This window comes from Mycotypha africana (genome assembly GCF_025528875.1).
Source record: "Mycotypha africana strain NRRL 2978 chromosome Unknown BDF20scaffold_2, whole genome shotgun sequence".
NCBI lineage: Eukaryota > Fungi > Mucoromycota > Mucoromycetes > Mucorales > Mycotyphaceae > Mycotypha > Mycotypha africana.
The window spans coordinates 521,796-537,724 of NW_026515726.1; the positions used below are offsets into that span (position 1 = coordinate 521,796).

Genomic DNA, 15,929 nt, shown 5'->3' on the forward strand with positions numbered 1-15,929 from the left:
TCAAACACCACGCACGAATACCATTTTCCTAATTAATACTATTTTCCTGCAAGCAATCCTACATAATGGTTAGCACGGGAAAATAGGTTAGTTGCATGATTACTAGATCAAGCCATGAATACGTTTACAAGTCCACCCGCTCCGGGTAGATGCGTAATCTCCTCAAGGGAGAATTCTATCCTTTTACGGTTCAGAAGATTAATAGGTTCAAAATCCCAAGGGCTAATACCCTTAAACAACAATAGCCTTATTTTCCCAGTACATGCCAACATACTGTGCATTGCATCTGTCCAAACGCTATCTGAATTCAAACAAAAAAACTGAGACTACGCGTTACTGAACGGTATTCGTGAAGCTAATGAGAGTTTTATACAAGTCTTTGTCTATTCAATATAGTATCTGTTCAACCAGCAGAACATCCTAGTTGGTCGGATAATTTTCGGTTGTGAGAAAATTCGGAGAATAAAAAAAGGAAACCGAAAGCTTATTCCATTGCATTAACCCTACAGCTTTATCTGATTTGACTCTGCTTGAGAGCGAAAAGGATGCTGTAAAAATACAGACAATTAGTCAAGTATGAAATGGTTGCACAATGGATGACTAGTTTTTAAAAGTGTATAACCATCTCAATGTTGATAACATGCTTTTATGCAATTAAAAACCTTTATGTCCTGTTTCAATAACTAACCTTGAAACTGCCTCTCCTCTTTTCACCATTCATAATTTTTTTACCAATACCTCCTACTAGCATCTACCATAATTAGTACATACCAATTTTTTTTTTTGCAGTGTTTGAAGGGAAAATGTTGATGATATCTGAACCTAAACGAAGACTAATTGATGCTCACGTACATTTTTGGCATCCTGATCGAGTTTATATACCTTGGGTTAAAAACAGCAAACTAAATAAGCACAAAGATGCAATTGAATATTCAGCACAAATAAAAAATGCAAAAGTGGAGTCGGCCATTTATGTTGAAACAGATGTAGACCCTTACTATGGCTTAGTGGAGGCTGACTGGATTACACGATATTCCGAAGAAGAACTGGAAAAAACTGACTCATTTGGGGGTATCGGAGGCATTGTGGCATTTGCACCAGTTCACCAAGGACGTCATGTTGAAGGCTACCTTCGCACTTTGATCCGTCTCACCCGAAACAAACTCAAAGGCGTCCGTTATTTAATACAGGACCCGGCACAAGATCCAAACCGAGTGGTCCAACCTGATTTTATCGAAGGCGTGCAGAAACTAGCATCTTTTGATCTGAGTTTTGATCTTGCTATTAATTGTCGTGAATGTCCTGCACAGTTTCCTCCCTTACTGGAATTGGTGGCACAGTGCCCTCGTGTTCAGTTTGTGCTTGACCATATGGGTAAGCCTCCTTGCGATAATCAGCCGGGGGAGGCGAGGTTTGAGTTTTGGGAACAGCATCTATTGAAACTATCCCAATTTCCCAATGTGAGTTGTAAAGTGTCTGGTCTCATCACAGAATTGATCGAGCATGACGATAGGACACAAGATGAGGTGATACAACAACTCAGACCATTCATTCAGGTTGCATTAAAGGGATTTGGGATTGACCGGCTATTGTTTGGAGGAGATTGGCCTGTGTGCGAACTTGCCAAAAACAACTTGAGGTGGCCAAATTGGTTTGAAATTGTATCGGAAATAGTAAGGGACTGGTCCGAAGCAGACAAGGACAAATTCTTTTTCTTAAATGCTTCTCGCGTGTATAAGCTGACACTGTAGATGACGATAACTCCTGCGCATGGAAGACTCGGCAGATCGTATAGTATCGTTCAATAAAACATCGAGAAGAAAGAATTTTCATATTCCTTTGCGTTTTGCTTAGTTCTCTCGTCATCATCCTTGTTCCTGCATCATAATGATTCTATACTGAGCAGTTTTCTTTTTAAGCCCGATCAAAGACAAACAAATATTTGGGAATCCTTAATCGGTACCTTTCCGTCTTACCAAAATCAAATTGCGATTGATGCTTTCTGTAGCATAAATAAGAACCCTTCTTTTCTGATATCAAGTATTTTTTGTCCTTTCTTAACATTGATTTATCTTTTTATTGCCTGTTCTCGTTTTTATTTTTTTTCTTTGCGCTTCCTTAGACTCTCGTTTCAATCCATTTCTACCAGTACTCAATTGGATTGTTTTCAATAATGGCACACTATATCAATTATGACAGAAACGACACAATGCAACGAGCGATCTCTCCATATACGTACCAAGATGAAAAAAGAGTAAAGTATCTGTAACGTATAAGGATGGCGCAAATTGAAGTCTTAGCTTAACCGACATGGTTGTTGCTACTATAGCCGTTCGCTTATCAGTCGCAATGGCTTTCAGAATTACCTCCCACACCCTCATCCTCTGCATTGTCATTCTCCATTTGTGATCAAACGGAGACTGATCTTACAGGTAACACATACTTACACACGCGCCCCTCCCATCACTAAAACAAGGATAGTCAATGCATACAGCAGCTCACGCATCATTTGAACATTAGATGAAAAGCAAACGTTATCGCATCGATTACCTATAAATAATTACAATATTAACAGCAGACCAGTTTCGACATCTTTTTATGGATCAATCTCTTCCACAAGTACAGTAAGAAATTTTAAACATCAGCAAACATCGAGAAGAAACAATTAACGCCCTACTCTTTCACCTTCATAAATGTAGGGTCATCAGCTGCTTCGACGATAAGTCCGGACGATGATGATGAAAGTCTTTATCTACTTTGGACTCATCAATTATTGGAGGAAAGAGGCTTCAACCTATCAAAAGCCAAAAAAACCATAAAAAGGTACGGCTCCTTGGAAGAGGACGGAGCGACTGACAACAACAATGATGAAGCTGAAGATGATGACGATAGTATAGACAGTAGCATTACAGATTTCTCCTTAGATGGACAGGCACGTCAGCGCATGATTACAGTCAAGATGGATACACATCAATGTCAGTCCAACAAGTCCGCTAAACCATCCTCAACTATAAGTACAGTTTTCGCTTGGTTTACAACGTGTTTGCCTATAGGCTCCTGAAGTTGAAAAAGAAATACAGAAGAAAAAGAAGCCTGTTTATGTTTCATCCTGATATCTGAAGCATTTAATTTTACCATTTTCCAACAACACATGTATCTGGCATGCAAAATATAAAGATAACAAATCCTAATTATACATATACAAGTCATAGATTATGCTTGCTTTATTCACCTGACTCTTGACACATGATGACTTTAAATATATCCAATATTCTATGTACCTGAATACTTTTTTAAGATTCGATGTTAACAGTGCTTTAGCGAAAATAGAATTTTTGGAAAATAAGATTTTTTTGAATTCACTTGGATTTTCTTCAAAATTTAATGGAAGTTCTTTACAAGCAGTCAGTTTTTTTTTTTAACATAGTTGGAAATGTTTGACCAGCTTATGCGCAAATACAATGCGCAAAAGCAGACTAATAACAGATATGATAATAACAACTTTCCAACATTTGACACGTTGTCTCATTGGTATGTCAGTGGCTATTATTTTCTTCGATATTTTTGGCTCGATCCATCCGATTCAGAGTTTTGGTTTCTCTTGGTTAGATGGCTTTCATATTCAAAAGAGTTTTACAGTGAATCCGTAAAGTAATATTGCAGCCAATTTAAACTGATGTTGCTGGACATGCGAATTTGAAGCCACAGTCCAATCAGGATCACTATAGAAGTCGTATTTTATAAACCATATCGCTTGCTTTGAAAATAATGTCGTACTTGGAAAATATAAATCGCAGGTGCTACTTTTTCAGTGTTTTCTGATCTTCACAAATTAACATGACCATACTATTTTATAAGAAGATGGGTGTGGGAATGTTATTAAAGAGAATCGTGGTCCTGAATCTATTAACCAAATCGTTAAAGAGAGTAAATTGGTAGTTGAAACGAATCCCCGTTCTTTCTGAATACTTGAAACATGCGGCTTCGAGCGAAACTTCTTGGACTTGCCCAATACTGGCAGCATTTTATATTACCGGTATTGGCATATAAAGTTAATGTACTTGTACGTTATTTGCCGTGTATAAAGCAGTTATGAGAATAGCTACAGTCAGTGGGAATTGCTGAAAAAGACATATCCTTCTGACCAATATTCGTAACTGATAAAAATGATGCTGCTATGGCAGAATCATTTTATCCTGGCATCAATCATACTGCTATCTATGTATCATGCAAGACTTTTCTGATTACATCACACAACCTTGCCGCAGTATTATAACATTTTTTGGCTGTTATATATGGGTATAATCTTCCAGATCATTGCACTCAGAAATAAAGGGCTTAATCATTGATTCAGTACATCTCCGAGAAAGCGATAATGTGTTAAGAAGAGGAAAATGCGCATCATGGCATAAAGCTCATCAATAAAGCATGCAGGCTTGAATAAGCCTCTCTCAGTATCTATTTCATGAAAATATGTGTTATATTTGAGACCTTGCTTTCGAAGTCTCACGGCATTTTTACATCTGCCACTTCCCTCTTCGATTGAAACCGTGCCCCTGATGATCCCCCTGCAACACAGTCATTCTTGCAACAACCGCCGAGCGGTTCTCTGTGGGTACAAATCGAAGACTATGTCGGTTGCTTTCATATGTACTGAAAGCCCGTAACCTATTTTATCGACATTGACCTGAATTAATACAAGCCGTGGCACTGTTACATGCCGGATGGTATAATTGTAGAACAAGGACGCCGTGCTTGTAATTGCCGTGGAGGCTTATGCGGAAGCCGAATCTGTCAATACTCACGCTGAGGCCAACCAGAGGTCATTGTCTCAAGGAACATCCTTGTACAACCCAGCATTGCATGTTGGATTCTTTAAAGTAGCCGATGGATATGGTGACAAAGTTAAGCTGAATTTTAAGCCCAGCACTACAAACATTCTCTCTATTTTATCCATGCCTCTGTATGGGTATCGAGCTGCCGATTGTGGTTCTTCAATGTCTATTGTAGCAACAATATGAGTTTTTTGTCATTAGGAAAGGCCTTTCATATATTTTCAAACATCTTTATGCCGTAATTATTCAGAACTGATATAATGTGAACGACTTCATTAATTAAGCAATACACTTTATATAAGGTCTGGTGGTGCTTTAATTACATATGAGGATGTGTTTATGTTAATTATCAGTCTGTCGATAATGATGGCAGAGTTCTGGACGTGTACTGGATGCGCAGCAAGCTTTACAAATTGATTTATAAACACATGCTCAAAATGAAGGAAGAGCTGAATATAGTTTGCAGCCTCTGTCACCCATAAAAAACGTGAGACGTTACTTGAAGTTTCAAAATTCCGGAACACATTAGAAATGCAAAAGCTTAATAAGTACCAATAGAGTATAATTTGACATCAAATCTATTCGATTCACTTCAAAAAGAAGGTTAGAAATTTGATTGTAAAGGACACGGGGAATGACTGGCTTAAAAGGCACGCGCTTTTAAATGTATAGGACAAGGCGCTTTTTGATAATGAACGTCTTGAAGGAACCTGAAGAAGACACCAAACTGAATTGACTCAATATGAATATTGATGAGATAACGGCAGAATCAAAGTCAACTTAGGAAAGGCATAAAAGCTGATGCCACCAAGGGAGGACTGTTGGAAGAATACTTTGTATCTTTGATCAAAGCAAGTTGAAAGTCATATACTCATGGAAGAATTGGAATCTTTGTCCCGTCAGTGGCAAGGCATCAAATTGACTGTGAACAGATCTCCTTTGTTAACCTCTGAAAACCCACACAGCAGGTCCCTTCCTAGTGCTGGTCCCTGTAAAGCATCTTTCCTGGATACACTAAATTGAAATGGCAGTAATTGCAATAAAACCGGGAGATGAAGCTCAGCTATGCCAAATCCACTTTGTTTTTGGAGGGAGAATACGAGCAAGATCGAAAATTTGGATTTTGATGATGACCGCTCACAATGAATGAGTTTTGCAAGCAACCGCACCGATAGCGACAGTAAAGAATCTCAAAATGACAGAAAATGAAAAAAAGGGAGAAAAAAGTGAAGAAGATATTGCCGACTTTGTTAAAAGGACATTGCCAAAGGTAGAAATCTGAAGTTCGGCGTGAAGGATTTAAAAAATCAAGTGGAAAGAATTTTGACGTATAAACATAAACTGGATCTAAGCTATTGGTCTGTGTTTTCACGCACTTGACATTTTAAAGCTATCTTGCTCCAGCGATTCTGTCAAACTGCGTAACTCATTATTCGTTTCATGGCCTTGTATTTTTATCCATCTCATATGCTTCGTCGCTTACAATTGGTGTACATGGAGTCAGAACCCTTGATATTCCTCCAGAAAGTAAGCCTATAAACGTAAGAAAAGCGGTCATGCAGCAATCAATTTTTACTTATCAACCTTCAGCATAGACAGTTCGTTGGCCATCTACCTGTCTCATCCTCTTTGGAATCGATTACATGCACCAAGATACCTCTTGAAGTCCTCATTAGAACGAGGTTGATAAATTAGCTATAGCCGTCTTTTTATTACTCCTTTTATATATTTTTTCCCTTTTTGAACATACAAAGGGGGTTTTTCGCGCATGACCATTTTTTCGATCCAACCCGCGCTATGGGCATCTCAAAAATAATTATGTGCTCATATGAGTTTGAAAATAAAACTAGACTTTTAATCGTACAAATCATCAGTGAAATAGACAGTTTCGAGTAGGTACAGACGAAAGCTTAGCGAGAAAAAATTACACCTTATCGTTAATAGAATCACATTCATAACAGCCTAACACTTGCTCAACTCATAGTCGACATCGTTATTCTTCTTTCCTTTAACCATAAAACAGACTAAACAATGCTAAACAACTGTAACTCAACTGTTCATATACATATTTTTTTTATGCTTTATTTCAAACGGAATTTGTCCATATTACATTATAGCTGTAAAAAGTGGATGGAATGAAATAACTTAGTAGAAGAAACCGAGGATCTTACCACCAGCGTGCTTTTGACGAGCTTCTTCGTGATCCATGATACCAGCAGAGGTGGTCAAAACCAAGTAACCGAATTGACGAGCAGGCAACAAGTTAGCAGTCCACTTTTCGAGTTCAGTGAGCTTGATGTTGAAACGAGGAGAGATAACACCACACTTGTTGATACGACCAATGAGTTGAATAACGATCTTACCAGAACGGTGATCGTCAACGATTTCGAATTCACCAATATAACCTGCAGACGAAAAATAAAATAAAATAAAACAGTTAGAACCTTCTTTAACCCAAAATACAATGAGTCTCCTTTCTCGATATATGAAAGTTATTAGGAAATGTGAATAAGATTTTGATGTATCTAATCTTTAAACAATGCTTGATACTGAAATAACCTCGAGCAAAGTGTAAGAGACAGACTGGTAGTTACTCTTCCGACAAGTTTAAAGGTCAAAGTTTGTGGTGTATGTGAAACTCCAACTAGTTATACTGCGGTGATAATGATATCCATTCACAATATCCAGAACAACTTCCACAAAAAATCGAAAAAGAATAAAAGTAAAGTTGTACAATGCTTACCGTGCTTTTGCATGACGGACAAGAACTTGACGATGACCTTGGAAGAGGGACGGATCATAACTTGTCTCTTACCACGCTTTTCAGCGTTGTTGATGTTGTTCAAACAATCGTTCAAGACGGAAACTCTGACCATTTTGTATTATAAACGCAAGAATTTACTATTTGAGTTTATAGAGTTATACGGTTTAGTTGAAAGATGCGGAATGTACGACAGGCAGCATCGCCCATCTCCACCTTCGGTAAATTATAAAGCAAATCCTCATCTCGACTTCAAACACTAATTCATTGCTGTGTTTGTATGTAATAAGATGCTACAGCGTTCAACCAACATGGATTGTTTTGCTTTAAATGGATGGATGGAGTATGGTGATGGATGCCTTTTACTTATGACTGATGGATTTTACCTGTTGCGAAGAAGAGGAAGTTCAAACAGTGTATCCACACAGGAATTGCTATTATGGCGAAGTGAAAATTCGCCCGCCCCACCCTGCTGTAATTTCAGCTGTCAGATTCTCGCCTGCATAAGCCACACAAATTTTAAAATAAAATTGTCCAAACAGCTCTTCATGATTTGATAAGCTTTGTGCAATCCTTATCATTACCGGATTATCTGTGGTTGTTTCATGCCTACTACAATTAATATTCAAATCAGCAATATAGTCTTCTTTTTTTCTAAATTTTCTTTAAAGCACACTTACCTTACGAGGAACTCCAGCTATCCATTTTTCTAACCTTTTTATAAAGGGCGTATCTGCATCGTTAACATGTCCTGCAGGGTGTCTGTAATTTTTATAATGTTTGCACCCTATGCAATAAGATAGAATTAGCATAAATGATTTTAGCGGCCATTTGGTGCCGAATTATAGCTTCTCTTATGATAACTAAAAACTTAATATAGTTTCCACGTTTTACGGCACAGTTTATGAAAGAATTCCTAAAACTGATGGTTTGAGCCTTTTTTTCTACGGAGCATTTAAAGCTGATTACTTGAGTATCTGTAAAGGTTGGTAGGGATACAAGACTCGTTCTTATCCAATCAAATAGACGGGTTTATGGGCTAAGTATCACGTAAAGAGAAGTTATTATACAGTTAAAAGATTCGGTCCGGTGGAGACACGGTTCTGAACTTTCCATCTATACAGCAAGTTATCAATCTGTAACGAAATGTTTACATGAAGGATCTTTTATCCGATTCCGACTTTCGTTATCCCAATCCGGGAAGGTCAGAGGCTGTCTAAATGAACAGAGAATTCCTTGTCTCATGAAAAAGGTTGATATTAACACTGAAAACTTATGGTATTTACTTCAAATAAACAAAAGAAAGACATCTCCTTTTGAAGCACGAGCCGTGTAATCATTTTCTCGGTATCTGTCCATGTTTGGTAACCTGCTATAGATATAATATACCTTCACTAGATCAAAAATACAATGTAGGGAAGGGAAATATTTCAGCAATTAAAGGTTCAACTCTGCCTAATGGCTTGAATTTTCAAACATGGCAGTGGCATGCAGTACTTCCCCATACTTTTCGGGTTGCTTTAACTCCGTTTGACGGCTCAAAGAATAGTATGTTGAAACTCAAAATTGGGACAGTTTTGCATATTCGGACGAGCGTATTTTTATTTAGTCCAACCGACTTGGCTCATTGAAAGGTGTGTGATTTACTGGAGCAACAAAAATTGAACGTTAACTGAAGACAGTAGGATGAATTGACAAAGTTATTACCGTGATGATCGCCGCAAAGGTTATTTCATAAATTATTCTTCTGATACTAGTCTCAAGAATGTACGTAATCGTTGGAACCAAAAAGTATAATGACCATGATATTGAGTTCAAAATTAAATGCCAACAGAAAACTGTCTTAACTGACTGGTCCAAACAATGTTTTGATAATGAAATCAGTTGTTGATGAAGAGACTTATGCTTCATTTTCCTTAAAATATTACACTCGTCTCGATTAATAACGTATGTTTGATTCAATAAAGAAGTATATTCATCCAGAAATAAACTTAAGCAATCTAGAAAAAAAACGAATCGTCTCATTTTGCAGTGAATACTGATTGTTTCGGATGCAAAACTTTCGGAGTGCTCTCTCAAGACTTTTCTGGAAGCTATCTAAATTCTCTACTCGTGTTATGTAGATCATATTTAACCCTACGTTGTCTGGCGCTTATCTAAAATATTCTGTATAGCATTATCGATTTTTTTTTCAGCTATTTAAATTTCATGTGTTACACCCCTCCGGAATTTTAGTTCTTTTTGGCTTTACAAGAATTTTATCAACCAATTTGATCAGAACCCGACAATGCACACAATCATGGTATTCTGTTGTTTTTTAAATTCTCTTTGACTGCGCCCCAGGATTTACATTCTAAGTCATCTTCTACAACTCATTATACGAAATGAAATAAGTTTGAAACAAAGGAGCAAATATAGAAGAAGCGGCAAACCAATAAATCGAAATTGCTAAATCGTTTAAGGCAACTTGAGCATGAAAATTAGTGGTTGGCTTTTCCTTTATATCCTGAATCAATTACTTTGGTGCATCTTCGTTTTTACAGATGTTGCGCTAATTTTAAACGTTGTAAGCTTCTATCCAACGTGTTAATTAGAGCCCTCAAATATTGAACGCAAGGAAACCGCCAGGTTCGTTTATTTGACTGCATATGGTTAAGGCAACTGGCAAACCAATTGCAGAACTAGGTTGTCGCTCAATCAATACTTAAGGAGTCATACTACCCTATATCGGAAACCTTTCAGGCAGGACAGACATTATATGCCAGTATTTTCAATATAATGCTCAGCTTCCTTACCCATATAACGGAGTGCTAAGTGCGCTCATCACATAGTAGATTCGTTAGATGGAAAAACGCGAAAACACTTCTATCAATCTTGAATAGTCCGTAAAAACAGATGATTCAATGATAATAATAAGATACTCCGCGAACCGGCTGTGGAAAAAATCCACGTTATCATTCCCAGGCACGCATCAATTTCGAAATCCAAATAGTATTCTTCTTCAACGGCTATTGTAGGTAAGTGAAATCAGTCTTGTTTCAATGATAAAGATGATTTAGACTATTAACTTCATTGTTACTCGCTTTTTGTAAGCTTCTTCTAGACTATTGTAGTCTGAATATTATCAAATGTAGAAAAGTGGCGGAGAAAGGTCTCGCTTAATCTCTTAGTCGATACAGAATTACTGAGGACTAGAGTCGTTTACATGTGTATTGTTCCACGAAGAAAAACTATATCAGAGCAATCCTATATAGCAAATGCATGTTTTTAGAATGCTATGCTTCTTGAAATATGTTTATTAACCAACATTTGGCATGCTGTTATTTCGATTTTATATCTACTGTTATTGTTTTGCTAGGATCAATTGTAATAACCTTTAACCGTGATTGGCTCCGGTGTTTTTGTAGTCATTTCTCTTTATGGGTCAGGTTTCCGTTCGTATTCCTTTATCGCAAACTCCGCTCCGTAATATTGCTCCAGATCGCTGGTAAAGCGATCAGACATTCCAGAATTAGAAAATGCCTATGGAGGACTTTTTGGTCATAGAAAATCCAAGTGAGCAAAGGGTAAATATAGTGTTTCGGCCTTGAAAGTATTTCTGCGTCATTGAGAAAGAGTGATGCTTATGTAAAGTTTGATTTTTGCCAGAAAAAGAGAGTAAATTAAATCAAGTCTCTTCTTACCCCAGTCTTTTCCAAGGACGATTGAGAATATAAAAGAACGTCAAAAGGTATAGGCGTTGTACGTAGCCCTGACTGATCAACATTCTGAGTTTGAAATACGTATTTTCCATTTGGCATGCTTCTTCTTGTGTTTGGCCTATACGGAAAAAAGTCAGGCCGCCTGCACGGATCCTGGATTTCCAAACGATGGATCAGAAATCTGATGTTTTAAAATAGTTTGAGACATGCCTAAACGTTATGTAGAAATCATTTGATATAAATATGCATGGTTTTCTCCAGTAAAAAATAGATTATTCATCTTCCCATCATCTCCTTTCTCAAATTTATTCCCTCTATTACCGTTCTGCGAGGTTTACCTCTATCTAACCCTATTAGGCTTTGTTGTACGACTCCTGAATACACCTCTTAACCCATAACCTACAAGTCTAACAACACTACACTTTTGCACGGTACACCTAATGTCAGAATCAAAACTACATCCATCCGACCTAGAGGCCGGTAATCAACATCGATTATCAACAAACAGTGAGTCTAGCACAGTAAACGACACTTATGTAATCAACGAGCCTATTCCTTTACAAGAGGTCACATCATACCGCGAGCAAATTCGTGAGCAATTACCTCCTGGTGTTCTCGCGACAAGAACGTTATCAATTAATCCATACCCTTCGAAAGAAACTAACTTGGAAGCGGTTGCTTCTCGTATTATGACACAGCAATCTGAAAAACACCCAGTGCTTCATTATGTCAATTGGGATGTTAACGATCCTGAATGCCCTTATAATTGGAGCCTCCGATATCGTTGGTTCCACACTATTATGGTTGCTTGTCTAGTAGTATCTGCTGCTTTTGGTTCTTCTGTCGTTACGGGTAGAATCAACGGTGTAGTTGAATCTTTTGGTTGCTCTGAGGAAGTTGCTATTCTTCAAGTTTCTCTTATGGTATTCGGTTTCATGTTTGGTCCTCTTCTGTGGTCACCGCTTTCTGAATTATTTGGACGTAAACCTATCTACGTGATTGCTTTGGGTATTTATGTTATTTTCAATATTCCCTGTGCTGTTGCCAAAAATATCGAGACCGTTCTCGTGTGTCGTTTTTTTGCTGGCTTCTTTGCTTCCTGTTCTTTAACCTTGGCTGGTGGCTCTATCTCTGACCTTTTCCCTACAGAAACTCGTGGTAGTGCTATTGCCTATTTTGCAGCTGCACCTTATGCTGGCCCTGTCCTTGGCCCCATTGTAGGTGGTTGGATTTCCGTTGGTACTCATGGTTGGAGATGGATTTATTGGGTAATTATTTTCATTTGAGCATTCATGTCGTTTTTGCTTTACTAGTAATTGCATTTTTTATTCTAACCTTTTTCTCGGACATGATTATATTAGGTCAATATGATCTTTGCGGGTGTTATGTGGATTGTTGTATGTTTCTTGCCTGAAACTTACCATCCTACACTTCTTGCTAAGCGAGCAAAACGTATGAGAAAGGAAACTGGTGATCCAACTTATATTACTGTTGAAGAAGAATTTCCTGTACCTCTTTCAGAATTAGTGCAAACCAATTTGATCCGTCCTCTTTATATGATTGTTACTGAACCTATCTTATCGGCAATGTCTCTTTATGTTGCCGTTATTTATGCTTTGTTGTATGCTTTCTTCTTTGCGTACCCTATCATCTTTGCCGGTGTTTACGGTTTCAACGATGGTGAAGTTGGTTTGGCTTTCTTGGGTGTCATTGTTGGTACTTTCTTCGCTTTATTGACGACACCCAAATTTGAGAAATTGTTCAAGAAGGTATGTGATGAAAAGAATGGTAAACCTGATCCCGAAGATCGTTTACCTGGTATGATGTTCGCTGCTCCTTGGGTTCCTGTTTCTTTGTTCATCTTTGCTTGGACTCCTTACCCATGGTGCCATTGGATTGGTCCCTGTATCTCCGGTATTCCTTTCGGTTTCGGTATGGTTATTCTCTACTATGCAGCTAATAACTACATCATCGACTGTTTCCCTCGTTATGTAACTTCCGCTTTGGCTGCCAAGACCCTTATTCGTTCCGGTTCTGGTGCTGCTTTCCCACTTTTCATCAATCAAATGTATCACAACTTGGGTAACCAATGGGCAAGTACCTTACTCGCTTTCATTGCTATCGCTATTATGCCTATTCCTTTTGCTTTCTACAAATGGGGCGCCTCTATTCGTGCTAGATCTAAGAGCGCCTCATAAAGAAATTCTCCCTTACAATCGTCAACCATCCCCTCCCTAATCCTTACCATTACTCTTACTCAAATTTCGACCCTTCATATTTCCTCGTTCTCAAAGGACATGAACATATTCCTCAATACTCTTATCTCTTAATCTCACTACTTGATATTACTGCATTTATTTATATTCTTTAAATATTTAAATTATTTCATCCCCATGTACATGTACATAAGTATCACTTTTTGCTTTTTAATAAATATCCACTAGACTAATTGTTACTAGATCTTCTAAAGTAAAGACTATCTCGGCTTCATTGTCTTGTATGAAGTTGTACAAAAGAAATATGACGGTTTTCTCTTTAATGTAAAAGTCTATTCATTTATTATCGAACCTCTCCTGTTTAACTACACTCCTTTTTTTATGAGGGATCTACTCGAGCTTCTCCCCAATATTTCTCTTGCTGTTTTATACATTCCTGTACTTTTCTTTTTGCTCAAAATTCTATGTTAATTAGCTTATAACGGAGTAGTAATGAGCTACTTTCGACTTGAAGCATCGCCATCAGTTCATTCAACCGACATACATCAAAACCATGCCACCTTTGGCTTGAGTAAGAAAAACTTTCAGCTAAGCGAAGCACAGGAAGCTGACAACAGCACTTTATCAAGTATCCAGTTAAAATTGGATCTTCCTGGTTTTGAAGGATATTTACCTACTTATTGGCCCGGACAACACATTACTGGTGAGATCAAGCTGGATTTGAAGCAAGCAATGACACTCACACATTTGCGAATAGCACTCTTTGGTAATGTTCAGGTATACGGGAGCCGTCCTGGACAACCTATTAATAACGGCCTTTTCGATTATTCAAAAAATGTTCAGCTAATAAATACTGGTATACGAGTGATGAAGAAGGCATCCCCACCAAAAAACGGCAATGCTACAACTTTAGGAAGAGATCTTATCAATGGACAACAACAAACAGATGATGTTGAATCACAATTGTACAAAAGTATCATTTCCAACCACACAGAAACTGATGAATCCGAAGCTTTTCAAAGTTTGATAAGCTCTAATGCAAATTCACATAAAGAATACAAGTTTAAATCTCTTGATATAAACAGCAACCATAAGAAAAAACAGCGGAAGAAAACACCAGAAGATCGACATATAGAATTCTTAATAAGAAAGATAGCTGCAATTACGCATAATGAGAACAACAAAAGCAACGGCATTTTGGACAATTTCATTCGAGTGCCAGACACTGAGCAATTGAGACAACACGTTGCAGATAAATCCAGGAACAATTTCGAATTGGATGCCAATACATATAAGATCCGCTTTTCTCTACGCGTACCAACGTCGTATCGATTAGCTGGTAGCTTTGATCATCCACACTACCCAATTTGCCATCGTATTGTCGCTTTAATGAAATGTAAACCTCTTAGTGAAGAACAGAAGCAGCAAAAAGAACTGACTTATTACTCTACCGTCAAGATATCCCTTGAATCCCATGTAAACATGCATTCCGCTGAATACCAGAAGTGCGTACAAACTGAAGTTGTCTATCAGCACATGAATAGCCGTTCCTTATTTTACAACTATATGCTTTCTTCTTCAAGCACTCTGTCTTCCTGGGTGCAAAGGCTACTTCATTCAAATCAAAAAAGGACACCAATTGAGTCTCAAGAAACATCGCCTTCAAGAATATTTTTATCGTCTTATTTGCGAGCTTATGCCGAAATACACCAACAAGTGTTCCTACGCTCGCAATTCATACCGCTTCAAATAAAACTTGATAACCATACCCAACCCCACTTCAGTATTACAGTCATCAAAATTACAATCGATTTTTTACGCCGTATTTTCATGACATGTAGTCTCAGTGAAGAAGTAGAGAAGAAATTGATCACATCCAAGTGCGTGGAGTTCTCTTTGGGAACAACGAGGAATGATGCAGAGGCTGCTGCTTCTTTCTCGCATTTGTTTGAACCTGACACACGACACTGCTTCGATTTATCTAAGGTATTGAAAATTCCAGAAGACTGTTCTTGCACAATAGCACCAGAAACTACAAAACAGGTGTACGGCTTGGGTTATGACCTTGAAATTAGGATAGAAGTGAGTGGCGTGTTAACCGAAGCAGTATGGCAATCTAAGTCAGCTAATTTGAAGAAAGATATAGCAGCAACAGAAAGAATATATGTAGCAACAGACAAGCAGATAACAACCCATCCGGAATTTAAGCCTTATACACCGTATTGTGAGCCTTATTATCACAAATTGAAGAAATATACATTGCAACTTAGGCCTTTGAATGTTGCAGTAGCAAATTCAACATGTTAAGAAATTAATAAATCATTAGCATTTTCGGTTTCGAGCTTGGCAATACGGTAAAATGGAGGGAGGTTACACCTTTCATGTTCGCAGGAGTCTTGTTTTTTGATTGCTCAAG

At 37.8% G+C, this 15,929-nt stretch overlaps 7 protein-coding genes across 7 annotated transcripts; 5 read left to right on the forward strand and 2 right to left on the reverse strand.

The window, feature by feature from the left end:
- Positions 1-803: 803 nt before the first annotated feature.
- BDF20DRAFT_832365 (uncharacterized protein) lies at positions 804-1,751 on the forward strand (the record flags this gene model as incomplete). The annotated part of the gene is made up of 1 exon (XM_053078534.1): positions 804-1,751. One exon carries the CDS (start codon positions 804-806, stop codon positions 1,749-1,751), a length of 948 nt encoding a protein of 315 aa, XP_052938793.1.
- A 422-nt stretch (positions 1,752-2,173) lies between these two features.
- On the forward strand, positions 2,174-3,061 carry BDF20DRAFT_910052 (uncharacterized protein; the record flags this gene model as incomplete). The annotated part of the gene is made up of 4 exons (XM_053083669.1): positions 2,174-2,254; positions 2,330-2,432; positions 2,521-2,619; positions 2,700-3,061. 4 exons carry the CDS (start codon positions 2,174-2,176, stop codon positions 3,059-3,061), a joined length of 645 nt encoding a protein of 214 aa, XP_052938794.1.
- Positions 3,062-4,631: 1,570 nt separating this feature from the next.
- Positions 4,632-5,181, forward strand: BDF20DRAFT_998082 (uncharacterized protein; the record flags this gene model as incomplete). The annotated part of the gene is made up of 2 exons (XM_053085449.1): positions 4,632-4,637; positions 4,740-5,181. The coding sequence occupies 2 exons, from the start codon at positions 4,632-4,634 to the stop codon at positions 5,019-5,021; spliced, it is 288 nt and encodes a 95-aa protein (XP_052938795.1). The 3' UTR covers positions 5,022-5,181.
- A 1,534-nt stretch (positions 5,182-6,715) lies between these two features.
- On the reverse strand, positions 6,716-8,100 carry BDF20DRAFT_850271 (40S ribosomal protein S22-A). Its single transcript, XM_053079936.1, has 2 exons — positions 7,579-8,100; positions 6,716-7,240 (listed from the first exon to the last, which is right to left on the reverse strand). Exons 1-2 carry the CDS (start codon positions 7,709-7,711, stop codon positions 6,981-6,983), a joined length of 393 nt encoding a protein of 130 aa, XP_052938796.1. The 5' UTR covers positions 7,712-8,100; the 3' UTR covers positions 6,716-6,980.
- A 1,136-nt stretch (positions 8,101-9,236) lies between these two features.
- Positions 9,237-9,570, reverse strand: BDF20DRAFT_850272 (uncharacterized protein). The gene has a single exon (XM_053079937.1). It carries the CDS (start codon positions 9,505-9,507, stop codon positions 9,265-9,267), a length of 243 nt encoding a protein of 80 aa, XP_052938797.1. The 5' UTR covers positions 9,508-9,570; the 3' UTR covers positions 9,237-9,264.
- Positions 9,571-11,737: 2,167 nt separating this feature from the next.
- Positions 11,738-13,495, forward strand: BDF20DRAFT_832370 (major facilitator superfamily domain-containing protein; the record flags this gene model as incomplete). The annotated part of the gene is made up of 2 exons (XM_053078535.1): positions 11,738-12,565; positions 12,659-13,495. 2 exons carry the CDS (start codon positions 11,738-11,740, stop codon positions 13,493-13,495), a joined length of 1,665 nt encoding a protein of 554 aa, XP_052938798.1.
- A 623-nt stretch (positions 13,496-14,118) lies between these two features.
- On the forward strand, positions 14,119-15,903 carry BDF20DRAFT_850275 (uncharacterized protein). The gene has a single exon (XM_053079938.1). It carries the CDS (start codon positions 14,246-14,248, stop codon positions 15,818-15,820), a length of 1,575 nt encoding a protein of 524 aa, XP_052938799.1. The 5' UTR covers positions 14,119-14,245; the 3' UTR covers positions 15,821-15,903.
- The last annotated feature ends 26 nt before the right edge of the window (positions 15,904-15,929 follow it).

Bases quoted from the DNA above. Each gene is read 5' to 3' on its own strand.
- BDF20DRAFT_850271 (XM_053079936.1), bottom strand. From the start codon at position 7,711: ATGGTCAGAGTTTCCGTCTTGAACGATTGTTTGAACAACATCAACAAC. The intron at 7,241-7,578 runs GTAAGCATTGTA...TTTCGTCTGCAG, and splicing joins GTCCGTCATGCAAAAGCACG to GTTATATTGGTGAATTCGAA.
- BDF20DRAFT_850272 (XM_053079937.1), bottom strand. From the start codon at position 9,507: ATGAAGCATAAGTCTCTTCATCAACAACTGATTTCATTATCAAAACAT.
- BDF20DRAFT_850275 (XM_053079938.1), top strand. From the start codon at position 14,246: ATGACACTCACACATTTGCGAATAGCACTCTTTGGTAATGTTCAGGTA.